Genomic DNA, 13,700 nt, shown 5'->3' with positions numbered 1-13,700 from the left:
CGTTTCATGTGTCTCTCCTCAAGCCGGTGGTGGTTGGTCCGCTCCAGGAGTCTGAGGTGTGGGAGGTTCCTCCACCTCCTCTGGACATCGAGGGGGCCCCAGCGTACTCTGTCCGTTCCATCCTGGATTCGAGGCATCGGGTGGGGGGCCTTCAGTACCTCGTGGAGTGGGCGGGGTACGGTCCGGAGGAACGGTGCTGGGTCCCAATGAGGGATATCCTTGATCCCTCCATGTTACGGGATTTCCACCGTCACCATCCGGCTCGCCCTGCTCCGCGTCCTCCTGGCCGTCCCCGAGGCCGGGGTCGGCGCGCTGTTGGAGCTGCGCGTCAAGGGGGGTACTGTCAACTTCCGCCGAGGCTGCCTCTCCTCCTTGTTCGGGCAGGCTTCGGCGTTCGTTGTCACCGGCTTACTAGCCACTGCCGCTCCATTATTCATCATTCCATTTGTCTTGTCTTGTCAATCACACACACCTGGTTCTTATCCCCTCATTAGCCCGTGTATAAGTGTTCCCTCTGCCCCCCTTGTCCTTGTGGGTGATTGTTTATTCGTGAGAGTTGTGTAGCTCGGTGGAGCTACTCGTACCTTGTTATTGCCGGGGTAGATATTTCCCCTGTGCCTGTTATTGTTGGAACTACCGTTACCTTGTATTGCCAGGGTAGATTTTCCCCTGTGCCTGTTTCGTTTGTCGCTATCCAGAGCTATTTGTGTACGACGGAATAAACTCTGCATTCCGTGATTCTCCTCCTGCGCCTGACTCCTTCTATCACACTCAACATACCCAATGGAAACAAGGACACTCTGTATGGCATAATTGTGTGTGGCATGTTTGCAGTGGATCGGCTGCCCATGTGGCCCACTAAAAGGATACAGGGAGTCATAGTTACAACCATTGGTTATTGTGTGAGGTGAATCCATACTCCAGCTATTGGTTTAATACAGTGAGATGAATCCATAACCCAGAGATTGGTTACTATGTGTGGTGAATCCATAACCCAGCCATTGGTTATTGTGTGAGATGAATCCATATCCCAGCCAAAGCATGAGATGCATATTTTCCTAGCACACTTCATCTGTAATTTTTATTATTCAAATAATGAGTATTGTATTTAGAACTACTGTAATCCAGCTCAGACAATGGGCTTTTATAAATAACACTTGTCCCCCCCCATCCCCTGGATCCTGCCCTCATCAGCAGAGGAGGTGTGTGTGAGTGTCCGCGTGTGCGCGCATGTCAGATTCCATTGTCAGGCTCCAGAGGGTTCGGCCCCACCCCACGGCCCAAACATCCACAAACTATATCTGAACCGTGGGCGGTCGATTGGCAGTGGGTTACTTTAGGTGTGGACCCTGGCCCTCAGGACTGTAGAAGACAGATGACAACTCTGAGACCCCGACCACAGGACCACAGGACTACAAAGGACCTCTACCTGTCACACCCACCACCAGACCCAGCCAGGTAAATGCCCAAGGGCTGATATTTTATACTGTCTAGATAGACACACTGTAGATAGGGAAGTGTCTGTCAAGTTACTTACTCTTCTATGTATCTGCAAATACAGAAAGGCAGGTTGATGTTTATTATCATTAATCTTGCCCTGGAGGCAGAACTGAGTGATTTCCACTAGATGGTCCAGCTGAAAAGTCAAAATTGGCTCTATTTTAAATATTGAACTTTTTGGTCTTAATTTCAGGTTAGGGTTAGACATTAGGGTTAGCGGTGTGGTTAAGGTTAGCGTTATGGTTAATCCAGCTCTCACAGTCTCACGTCACATTTACACATTAATCCATGTTTCTCAAATGTCAAATTTCAAAGTTGTTCCAAACGTCATATTTCGAAATGTTTTAAGGTTAAATTTAGACTTTCACTCAGAATCTTTAAGGTTAGGGTTAAATTTAGACGTTAATTCCGAAATCCTAAGTTTAGGCATTAAAAAAAATTGACATAAAAAAAAAACTTTCTATCAAAGGACTCAAACTTGCAACCTTTGGAATTAGAAGCAGATGCTTACACCCGTTTGCCATCCACCATCCACCGTCCACAACACTCTAGCAAAACCGAAACCTACTTGAAGGCAACAGTGCTCACTGTTGCCCCTAGTGGATGGTTTCCACATCATCTCTCTATGTCCTCAGACATGGATGGACGTCGAATACTGACTTGTATCATGGATGACCTGGCTGTAAGGTTAGGGTTAGGTTTAAAATCAGATTTTATGACTTTGTGGCTATGCCAGCTTCTGACCACTCTGCAGAGCTGCCTTCAGGGCAAGATTCATGACAATAAATGCCAACCTGCTACAGAAATGGTAGGAGCTAGAGGAAGGAGCAAGGTAGGGACAGACTGGTCATAGGGCATTTCTGGCCAAAATTCCAAATGGGCTAGTCCACCTTAAGCCTAGTGGGCCTGTCTAAATTCTAGGTTTGCACAAAATGTTCATTATTCGGCTAATAATGGTGGCCTCAAGAGAAAGAATGGGCGTAAAAAGGCCTGGCCGTTTTCTGGTTCCAATCCGTCCCTGGAGCAAGGTGTTGTTTTCAGACCAGGCTTTTTTTCAGAGCAATGGGATACAGTTTTAATTTGTCACCAGAAAATTCAAGGTCAACCTCTTCCCCCACTTTCAGATTTCACCTTCAGAGACTTTGGCCTCCCTGACAGAGTGACCTGCCCTCCCAACCAATGTGTAAGGACCCTCATCCTTTCTGTCTCGACACTCTCCTATTCTTCTTCTCCTCTCCTGCCACCCCTCTCAGGGCAGAATGGACCGGTCTGTGCAGGAGCTGTTTCTGAACTTCACAGTAGTCTTAATCACTGTGCTGCTCATGTGGATCCTGGTCAAGACCTACCAGGCCTGAACCACCAGGGGACAGATACAGGAGGAGAGAGATGAAGGTTCGAATCCTGGATCAGACGAGAAAATCTGGTGTGGCGTAAGCCGGCAACCGGAGTGTTGCTGACATCATCCTAGATTCCATCGCCTGCCGTTGTGCCCTTGAGCAAGGCACTTAACCCCTACAATTGCTCTGCGGCTGATCCATGCGTCTGACCCATTGCTTCCAGTCTCTCGGGTGTGTGTTTGTCTCGGGGGGGTTAGGGTGTGAGCATAAATACATATTTCCATTAATGGACAATAAAGTTAACGGACAATAAAGTTAATGGACAATAAAGTTAATGGACAATAAAGTTAATGGACAATAAAGTTAACTAACGGACAATAAAGTTAACGGACAATAAAGTACAGTACATCTTATATTATCTTCATTCTGTAACATAGATGTTGCACATGGTCCCTGACAAATTAAGTGAATTAAATGAAATTGAAATATATACATGCAGTTCCTCACTCCTGCCTCGTAGAGGTACTGTTGTGTTAGAGATGAGTTGGCAAGCATTCTGTTTACACGTTCTACAATAAAATAACTATTATTGTACCCAATATGTTTTCTGTTGTTTGATGCATCCAACATTATGTTTTAAATGATACATGTGCACACAAATCATGAAAGGAAGCAGAGTACACACCCTACCTACACAACCAGTCAAAAGTTTGAACACACCTACTCATTCAAGGGTTTTTATTTATTTGTACTATTTTTGACATTGTATAATAATAGTGAAGACATCAAAACTATTAAATAACACATATGGATTCATGTAGTAACCAAAAAAGTGTTAAACAAATCAAAATATATGTTATATGTGTGAATCCTCAAATAGCCACCCTTTGCCTTGATGACAGCTTTGCACACTCTTGGCATTCTCTCAACCAGCTTCATGAGGTAGTCACCTGGAATGCATTTCAATTAACAAGTGTGCCTTTTTAAATGTTAATTTGTGGAATTTCTATCCTTTTTAATGCATTTGAGCCAATCAGTTGTGTTGTGACAAGGTAGGGGGGTATACAGAAGATAGCCCTATTTGGTAAAAGACCAAGTCCATATTATGGCAAGAACAGCTCAAAAGCAAAGAGAAATGACAGTCCATCATTACTTTAAGACATGAAGGTCAGTCAATACAGAACATTTCAAGAACTTTGAACGTTTCTTCAAGTGCAGTCGCAAAAACCATCAAGCGCTATGATGAAACTGGCTCTCATGAGGACCGCCACAGGAATGGAAGACCCAGAATTTCCTCTGCTGCAGAGGATAAGTTCATTAGAGTTACCAGCCTCAGGAATTGCAGCCCAAATAAATGCTTCACAGAGTTCAAGTAATAGACACATCTCAACATCAACTGTTCAGAGGGGACTGTGTGAATCAGGCCTTCATGGTCGAATTGCTGCAAAGAAACCACTACTAAAGGACACCAATAAGAAGAAGAGACTTGCTTGGGCCAAGAAACACGAGCAATGGAAATTAGACTGGTGGAAATGTATCCTTTGGTCTGGAGTCCAAATTTGAGATTTTTGGTTCAAACCGCTGTGTATTTGTGAGACGCGGTGTGGGTGAATGGATGATCTCCGCATGTGTACTTCCCACCGTAAGGCATGGAGGAGGAGGTGTTATGGGGTGGGGTGCTTTGCTGGTGACACTGTCTGTGATTTAAATAGAATTCAAGGCACACTTAACCAGCATGGCTACCACAGCATTCTGCAGCGATATGACATCGCATCTGGTTTGGGCTTAGTGGGACTATCATTTGTTTTTCAACAGGACAATGACCCAACACACCTCCAGGCTGTGTAAGGGTTATTTTACCAAGAAGGAGAGTGATGGAGTGCTGCATCAGATGACCTGGCCTCCACAATCCCCGACCTCAACCAAATTGAGATGGTTTGGGATGAGTCGGACGGCAGAGTGAAGGAAAAGCAGCCAACAAGTGCTCAGCATATGTGGGAACTCCTTCAAGACTGTTGGAAAAGCATTCCAGGTGAAGCTGGTTGAGAGAATGCCAAGAGTGCGCAAAGCTGTCATCAAGGCAAAGGGTGGCTATTTGAAGAATCTCAAATCTAAAATATATTTTGATTTGTTTAACACTTTTTTTTGGTTACTACATGATTCCACATGTGTTATTTCGTAGTTTTGATGTCTTCACTATTATTCTACAATGTAAAAAATAGTAAAAATTAAGAAAAACCCTTGAATGAGTAGGTGTGTCCAATCTTTTGACTGGTACTGTACATTCTTAGAAAAAAGGGTTCCAAAAGGTTTTTTCGGCTGTCCCCATAGGAGAACCCCTTTTTGGTTTCAGATAGAACCCTTTAGGGTTCCACGTAGAACCATTTTGGCATCCATGTAGAACCCTCTGTGGAAAGTGTCCTACATGGAACCCAAAAGGGGTCTTCAAAGGGTTGTCCTATTGGGACAGTCGAAGAACCATTTAGGTTCTAGGTAGCACCTTTTTTTCAAAGAGAACTTCAGTTGGACTAACTGTTAATTGTGTGATGATGAAACAACAACAAACAAGCCTTTTGTTTTGGAGGTTAAACCCCTTGTCTTTATGCTCCCAGTTAGGCCATAGAAATCAGCAATGAAACACTTATAAAACACACATGTTCACATACACAGTATAGTATTTTTATTTGATCGAACACAAAATAATATTAGTCCTATTCTCTCTTATTGAACGCGCACTTGTGTTTTTCTAAATCGCTTGACCAAGATCTGTTTTATTTCCTCAGTTCTTAGACAGTATATCAGTGGATTGATCATAGGAGGGAGCAGGCTATACAACATGATAATAACAATACGTAAATCAGTGCTGAATCTAATGCCGATATTGCTAGACAGATAAATAAAACATCTGGGGAGATAATACAGGGCAATGATGATCAGCTGACCACTGCAGGTAGAAAGGGTTTTGAGGCGGCCTTGGGTGCTCGCAATCTTAAGAACTGCCATAATAATAGAGCAATATGAGAATATAATAAAAGCAAGGGGTCCCAGTAATACCACCATTGCTACAACAAAAGCAGATAAACCATAAGGGGCCCTGTCAGTGCATGCAAGCGTTGTTATGGAAACATGATCACAGTAGCACTGCATGATTGTGTTTGAGTCACAGTAAGGAAGATGATAGGCCCTGGTTACCATAGCAAGAGAGGGAGGGTGTGCAAGCACCCACGCAGTGACATTGAATATATGAATGGTGGAGTTGTTGATAACCATTGGGTATCTGAGTGGGTAACAGATTGACACATATCGGTCTAAAGCCATTATCAATAGGAGAAAGCTAGTTACGGATCCAAAATAGTGCACTAAGTACATTTGAAAAAAACAACCAAAGAAAGAAATTGCTCCCGCCTGAAACCAATACCTGGCAATAATCTTTGGTAAAGTGGTGGTGCTGAATAGTATGTCAGACACAACCAGATTCAAAATGATAAAATACATGGGTTTATGGAGAACGTTATGAGTTGCAAACAAGATAAGAACAACAACATTTCCTATTAAAATGCAACAATAAACCAAGAATAATACAGTTGAGACAAGGCCGTAGAACTCTGGCTGAAGTCCAGGGAACCCAACGATGACAAACTCTGTCACAAAGCTGTGATTCCCTGCTGACATGACCATATGTTCTCTTAGAACCAACACTCTGGAAAGTAATGAACATTTATGTTATAGTAAATTATCCATCATTACAACCTAGAGCAGTGTATTTAAAGTGTTTTCATCAGGTTTTTGTCATATCAAATCAAACGGAATATTGCTCATGTACTCTAGTGTCAAATCCTAAATTGACGTATGCACGTGTGACTTTCATTTAAATCATGCATATTGTCAGTTGAAGATTTGAACAAAGAAATGTTGTTATGCATGCAGATTTCAAGTAAGGATTTGGCCCATTGTGCATTTACCAATAATTATTACAGCTCACAGACGGAATTGTTTTACCATGTCAACAATCATAATAATATGTATAAATGTATTATTTTTGTTTGTAAATGAACATCAGTAAAACTTTGAAAATTGTAATGTGTTATTTGTTCATTGATATGATTAAATCCATGTGAATGTATTGTCTTACATAATGTTTAACCAGGACCTGGAAAGCTACACTAATCATGAACAACAGGCTTTATGCATGGATTTACTAAATGTAGTAGTAAACTAACAAAGCAATAATGTGTGTAAGCAGTTTAAAAGCAGACATTAAAATAAGGTGCTGTCAAATCAAATGAGAAACTAAGTACCACTATCACTGATCATCCATGTTATCACAGTTTGATACACAAAACATCAAATCAATGCTGTTGGAAAAATGTCCTTACCTCGATTACAGTAAACTAAAATGTAAGTATCAAGACACTTCCTGAGAAGCTCTTCACCAATGATCTTTATGCTCACAATTTATCTATTTAGTGACTGAATCATTTATGATGACGTTGACACGTTCTGTAGAGGGCAAAGCCACAAGGGGAAAACTACCCAGTGAGTTAACACAATACTCTTTCTACAACAATAAACCCTACATGCTGTGTCTGTGTCAATCAAACTAATTGTGTTCCCTACTGAGCAGGTTACACAGAATCATGGCCTTCCTTGTACTGTATGTCAGTTTTGGATTTCAAGGTAGGATTTGGTACTCAGTTGATATTGTTGTAGGGAATGCTGAATGTAACAAAAAATCCTCTGATTCAAAACAAATGTAATCATTGGCTATACCTGGCAATACTCTTTGGTACTAAAGAGAATATCAGAAACAACCAGGTTTAAAATAACTAAATATATATTGCTCTTTGTACAACAACAAACACTACATGTGTCATGACTCCCTCCGTGTCACGGAATCAGCCGATGCTGCTCCTCCTCCTTGCTCGGGCAGGCTTCGGCGTTCGTCGTCCCCGGAGTACTAGCTGCCACCGATCTATGTTTCGGTGTTTGACTTGTTGTGTCCTGATTGTGTACACCTGTTCCCCATTATGTTGTATTGTATTCCCTATTTAACCCTCTGTCGTTCATTGTGTGTTGTGTGTTATTGTATTCGGTCATCGGCAGTGTTTCGTAGTGCGGGTGGAGGCAGAACTGAGTGATTTCCACTAGATGGGCCAGCTGCAAAGTCAAAATTGGCTCTATTTTAAATATTAATGAAAACAAAAATGAACTTTTTGGTCTTAATTTCAGGTTAGGGTTAGACATTAGGGTTAGCGGTGTGGTTAAGGTTAGCGTTATGGTTAATCTAGCTCTCACAGTCTCACGTCAGAATTAGACATTCATCCATGTTTCTCAAACGTCAAATTTCGAAGTTGCTCCAAACGTCACATTTCGAAATGTTTAAGGTTGAGTTTAGACTTTAACTCAGAATTTTTAAGGTTAGGGTTAAATTTAGATGTTATTTCTGAAATCCTAAGGTTAGGCATTAACTCCAAATGATTAATGTAAGGGTTTGGGATAGGCTACATTTTTTTACATCAAAAACAACTTTCTATCAATGGATTCAAACTTGCAACCTTTGGAATTAGAAGCAGATGCTTACACCCGTTTGCCATCCACCATCCACATCACTCTAGCAAAACCGAAACCCACTTGAAGGTAACAGCGCTCACTGTTGCCCCCTAGTGGATGGTTTCCACATCATCTCTCTATGTCCTCGGACATGGATGGACGTCGAATACTGACTTGTATCATGGATGACCTGGCTGTAAGGTTAGGGTTTGGCTTAAAATCAGATTTTATGACTTTGTGGCTATGCCAGCTACTGACCACTCTTCAGAGCTGCCTTCAGGGCAAGATTCATGACAATAAATGCCAACCTGCTACAGAAATGGTAGGAGCTAGAGGAAGGAGCAAGGTAGGGACAGACTGGTCATAGGGCATTTCTGGCCAAAATTCCAAATGGGCTAGTCCACCTTAAGCCTAGTGGGCCTGTCTAAATTCTAGGTTTGCACAAAATGTTCATTATTCGGCTAATAATGGTGGCCTCAAGAGAAAGAATGGGCGTAAAATGCCCTGGCCGTTTTCTGGTTCCAATCCGTCCCTGGAGCAAGGTGTTGTTTTCAGACCAGGCTTTTTTTCAGAGCAATGGGATACAGTTTTAATTTGTCACCAGAAAATTCAAGGTCAACCTCTTCCCCCACTTTCAGATTTCACCTTCAGAGACTTTGGCCTCCCTGACAGAGTGACCTGCCCTCCCAACCAAGGTGTAAGGACCCTCATCCTTTCTGTCTCGACACTCTCCTATTCTTCTTCTCCTCTCCTGCCACCCCTCTCAGGGCAGAATGGACCGGTCTGTGCAGGAGCTGTTTCTGAACTTCACAGTAGTCTTAATCACTGTGCTTCTCATGTGGATCCTGGTCAAGACCTACCAGGCCTGAACCACCAGGGGACAGATACAGGAGGAGAGAGATGAAGGTTCGAATCCTGGATCAGACGAGAAAATCTGGTGTGGCGTAAGCCGGCAACCGGAGTGTTGCTGACATCATCCTAGACTCCATCGCCTGCCGTTGTGCCCTTGAGCAAGGCACTTAACCCCTACAATTGCTCTGCGGCTGATCCATGCGTCTGAACCATTGCTTCCAGTCTCTCGGGTGTGTGTTTGTCTCGGGGGGGTTAGGGTGTGAGCATAAATACATATTTCCATTAATGGACAATAAAGTTAACGGACAATAAAGTTAACTAACGGACAATAAAGTTAACGGACAATAAAGTACAGTACATCTTATATTATCTTCATTCTGCAACATAGATGTTGCACATGGTCCCTGACAAATTAAGTGAATAAATGAAATTGAAATATATACACGCAGTTCCTCACTCCTGCCTCGTAGAGGTACTGTTGTGTTAGAGATGAGTTGGCAAGCATTCTGTTTACACGTTCTACAATAAAATAACTATTATTGTACCCTATATGTTTTCTGTTGTTTGATGCATCCAACATTATGTTTTAAATGATACATGTGCACACAAATCATGAAAGTAAGCAGAGTACACACCCTACCTACAAAACCAGTCAAAAGTTTGCACACACCTACTCATTCAAGGGTTTTTATTTATTTGTACTATTTTTGACATTGTATAATAATAGTGAAGACATCAAAACTATTAAATAACACATATGGATTCATGTAGTAACCAAAAAAGTGTTAAACAAATCAAAATATATGTTATATGTGTGAATCCTCAAATAGCCACCCTTTGCCTTGATGACAGCTTTGCACACTCTTGGCATTCTCTCAACCAGCTTCATGAGGTAGTCACCTGGAATGCATTTCAATTAACAAGTGTGCCTTTTTAAATGTTAATTTGTGGAATTTCTATCCTTTTTAATGCGTTTGAGCCAATCAGTTGTGTTGTGACAAGGTAGGGGGGTATACAGAAGATAGCCCTATTTGGTAAAAGACCATGTCCATATTATGACAGTCCATCATTACTTTGAGACATGAAGGTCAGTCAATACAGAACATTTCAAGAACTTTGAAAGTTTCTTCAAGTGCAGTTGCAAAAACCATCAAGCGCTATGATGAAACTGGCTCTCATGAGGACCGCCACAGGAATGGAAGACCCAGAATTTCCTCTGCTGCAGAGGATAAGTTCATTAGAGTTACCAGCCTCAGGAATTGCAGCCCAAATAAAAGCTTCACAGAGTTCAAGTAATAGACACATCTCAACATCAACTGTTCAGAGGGGACTGTGTGAATCAGGCCTTCATGGTCGAATTGCTGCAAAGAAACCACTACTAAAGGACACCAATAAGAAGAAGAGACCTGCTTAGGCCAAGAAACACGAGCAATGGAAATTAGACTGGTGGAAATGTATCCTTTGGTCTGGAGTCCAAATTGGAGATTTTTGGTTCAAACCGCTGTGTCTTTGTGAGACGTGGTGTGGGTGAATGGATGATCTCCGCATGTGTACTTCCCACCGTAAGGCATGGAGGAGGAGATGTTATGGGGTGGGGTGCTTTGCTGGTGACACTGTCTGTGATTTATATAGAATTCAAGGCACACTTAACCAGCATGGCTACCACAGCATTCTGCAGCGATATGACATCGCATCTGGTTTGGGCTTAGTGGGACTATCATTTGTTTTTCAACAGGACAATGACCCAACACACCTCCAGGCTGTGTAAGGGTTATTTTACCAAGAAGGAGAGTGATGGAGTGCTGCATCAGATGACCTGGCCTCCACAATCCCCGACCTCAACCAAATTGAGATGGTTTGGGATGAGTCGGACGGCAGAGTGAAGGAAAAGCAGCCAACAAGTGCTCAGCATATGTGGGAACTCCTTCAAGACTGTTGGAAAAGCATTCCAGGTGAAGCTGGTTGAGAGAATGCCAAGAGTGTGCAAAGCTGTCATCAAGGCAAAGGGTGGCTATTTGAAGAATCTCAAATCTCAAATATATTTTGATTTGTTTAACACTTTTTTTTGGTTACTACATGATTATCTGTAGCTTAGCTGGTAGAGCACGGCGCTTGTAATGCCAAGGTAGTGGGTTCGATCCCCGGGACCACCCATACACGAAAAATGTATGCACGCATGACTGTGAGTCGCTTTGGATAAAAGCGTCTGCTAAATGGCATATTATTATTATTATTATTCTACATGTGTTATTTCATAGTTTTGATGTCTTCACTATTATTCTACAATGTAAAAAATAATAAAAATTAAGAAAAACCCTTGAATGAGTAGGTGTGTCCATTCTTTTGACTGGTACTGTACATTCTTAGAAAAAACGGTTCCAAAAGGTTTTTTCGGCTGTCCCCATAGGAGAACCCCTTTTTGGTTTCAGATAGAACCCTTTAGGGTTCCACGTAGAACCATTTTGGCTTCCATGTAGAACCCTCTGTGGAAAGTGTCCTACATGGAACCCAAAAGGGGTCTTCAAAGGGTTGTCCTATTGGGACAGTCGAAGAACCATTTAGGTTCTAGGTAGCACCTTTTTTTTGTAAGAGAACTTCAGTTGGACTAACTGTTAATTGTGTGATGATGAAACAACAACAAACAAGCCTTTTGTTTTGGAGGCTAAACACCTTGTCTTTATGCTCCCAGTTAGGCCATAGAAATCAGCAATGAAACACTTATAAAACACACATGTTCACATACACAGTATAGTATTTTTATTTGATCGAACACAAAATAATATTAGTCCTATTCTCTCTTATTGAACGCGCACTTGTGTTTTTCTAAATCGCTTGACCAAGATCTGTTTTATTTCCTCAGTTCTTAGACAGTATATCAGTGGATTGATCATAGGAGGGAGCAGGCTATACAACATGATAATAACAATACGTAAATCAGTGCTGAATCTAATGCCGATATTGCTAGACAGATAAATAAAACATCTGGGGAGATAATACAGGGCAATGATGATCAGCTGACCACTGCAGGTAGAAAGGGTTTTGAGGCGGCCTTGGGTGCTCGCAATCTTAAGAACTGCCACAATAATAGAGCAATATGAGAATATAATAAAAGCAAGGGGTCCCAGTAATGCCAGCATTGCTACAACAAAAGCAGATAAACCATAAGGGGCCCTGTCAGTGCATGCAAGCGTTGTTATGGAAACATGATCACAGTAGCACTGCATGATTGTGTTTGAGTCACAGTAAGGAAGATGATAGGCCCTGGTTACCATAGCAAGAGAGGGAGGGTGTGCAAGCACCCACGCAGTGACATTGAATATATGAATGGTGGAGTTGTTGATAACCATTGGGTATCTGAGTGGGTAACAGATTGACACATATCGGTCTAAAGCCATTATCAATAGGAGAAAGCTAGTTACGGATCCAAAATAGTGCACTAAGTACATTTGAAAAAAACAACCAAAGAAAGAAATTGCTCCCGCCTGAAACCAATACCTGGCAATAATCTTTGGTAAAGTGGTGGTGCTGAATAGTATGTCAGACACAACCAGATTCAAAATGATAAAATACATGGGTTTATGGAGAACGTTATGAGTTGCAAACAAGATAAGAACAACAACATTTCCTATTAAAATGCAACAATAAACCAAGAATAATACAGTTGAGACAAGGCCGTAGAACTCTGGCTGAAGTCCAGGGAACCCAACGATGACAAACTCTGTCACAAAGCTGTGATTCCCTGCTGACATGACCATATGTTCTCTTAGAACCAACACTCTGGAAAGTAATGAACATTTATGTTATAGTAAATTATCCATCATTACAACCTAGAGCAGTGTATTTAAAGTGTTTTCATCAGGTTTTTTGTCATATCAAATCAAACGGAATATTGCTCATGTACTCTAGTGTCAAATCCTAAATTGACGTATGCACGTGTGACTTTCATTTAAATCATGCATATTGTCAGTTGAAGATTTGAACAAAGAAATGTTGTTATGCATGCAGATTTCAAGTAAGGATTTGGCCCATTGTGCATTTACCAATAATTATTACAGCTCACAGACGGAATTGTTTTACCATGTCAACAATCATAATAATATGTATAAATGTATTATTTTTGTTTGTAAATGAACATCAGTAAAACTTTGAAAATTGTAATGTGTTATTTGTTCATTGATATGATTAAATCCATGTGAATGTATTGTCTTACATAATGTTTAACCAGGACCTGGAAAGCTACACTAATCATGAACAACAGGCTTTATGCATGGATTTACTAAATGTAGTAGTAAACTAACAAAGCAATAATGTGTGTAAGCAGTTTAAAAAGCAGACATTAAAATAAGGTGCTGTCAAATCAAATGAGAAACTAAGTACCACTATCACTGATCATCCATGTTATCACAGTTTGATACACAAAACATCAAATCAATGCTGTTGGAAAAATGTCCTTACCTCGAT

General features: G+C 41.4%; 4 protein-coding genes across 4 annotated transcripts; 2 read left to right on the top strand and 2 right to left on the bottom strand.

Moving 5' to 3' along the window:
- The first annotated feature begins 2,759 nt into the window (after positions 1-2,759).
- On the top strand, positions 2,760-5,473 carry LOC121568134 (sarcolipin-like). The gene is made up of 2 exons (XM_041878717.1): positions 2,760-2,849; positions 5,450-5,473. Exons 1-2 carry the CDS (start codon positions 2,760-2,762, stop codon positions 5,471-5,473), a joined length of 114 nt encoding a protein of 37 aa, XP_041734651.1.
- Positions 5,474-5,558: 85 nt separating this feature from the next.
- LOC121568133 (olfactory receptor 2AT4-like) lies at positions 5,559-6,509 on the bottom strand. The gene has a single exon (XM_045212800.1). The coding sequence runs from the start codon at positions 6,507-6,509 to the stop codon at positions 5,559-5,561; it is 951 nt and encodes a 316-aa protein (XP_045068735.1).
- A 2,651-nt stretch (positions 6,510-9,160) lies between these two features.
- Positions 9,161-11,952, top strand: LOC121568132 (sarcolipin-like). Its single transcript, XM_041878716.1, has 2 exons — positions 9,161-9,250; positions 11,929-11,952. Exons 1-2 carry the CDS (start codon positions 9,161-9,163, stop codon positions 11,950-11,952), a joined length of 114 nt encoding a protein of 37 aa, XP_041734650.1.
- Positions 11,953-12,037: 85 nt separating this feature from the next.
- Positions 12,038-12,988, bottom strand: LOC121568131 (olfactory receptor 2AT4-like). Its single transcript, XM_045212799.1, has one exon. The coding sequence runs from the start codon at positions 12,986-12,988 to the stop codon at positions 12,038-12,040; it is 951 nt and encodes a 316-aa protein (XP_045068734.1).
- Positions 12,989-13,700: the final 712 nt, after the last annotated feature.

This window comes from Coregonus clupeaformis, unplaced genomic scaffold, assembly GCF_020615455.1.
Source record: "Coregonus clupeaformis isolate EN_2021a unplaced genomic scaffold, ASM2061545v1 scaf0052, whole genome shotgun sequence".
NCBI classification, from domain to species: domain Eukaryota; kingdom Metazoa; phylum Chordata; class Actinopteri; order Salmoniformes; family Salmonidae; genus Coregonus; species Coregonus clupeaformis.
The sequence above is the reverse complement of the archived record's forward strand: the minus strand, read 5'-3'. Positions and strand labels throughout refer to the sequence as shown.

Coding starts and splice junctions, on each gene's coding strand:
- LOC121568132 (XM_041878716.1), top strand. CDS start 9,161: ATGGACCGGTCTGTGCAGGAGCTGTTTCTGAACTTCACAGTAGTCTTA. Junction 9,251..11,928: donor TCCTGGTCAAGACCTACCAG/GCCTGAACCACC, acceptor TTATGCTCCCAG/TTAGGCCATAGAAATCAGCA.
- LOC121568134 (XM_041878717.1), top strand. CDS start 2,760: ATGGACCGGTCTGTGCAGGAGCTGTTTCTGAACTTCACAGTAGTCTTA. Junction 2,850..5,449: donor TCCTGGTCAAGACCTACCAG/GCCTGAACCACC, acceptor TTATGCTCCCAG/TTAGGCCATAGAAATCAGCA.
- LOC121568133 (XM_045212800.1), bottom strand. CDS start 6,509: ATGTCAGCAGGGAATCACAGCTTTGTGACAGAGTTTGTCATCGTTGGG.
- LOC121568131 (XM_045212799.1), bottom strand. CDS start 12,988: ATGTCAGCAGGGAATCACAGCTTTGTGACAGAGTTTGTCATCGTTGGG.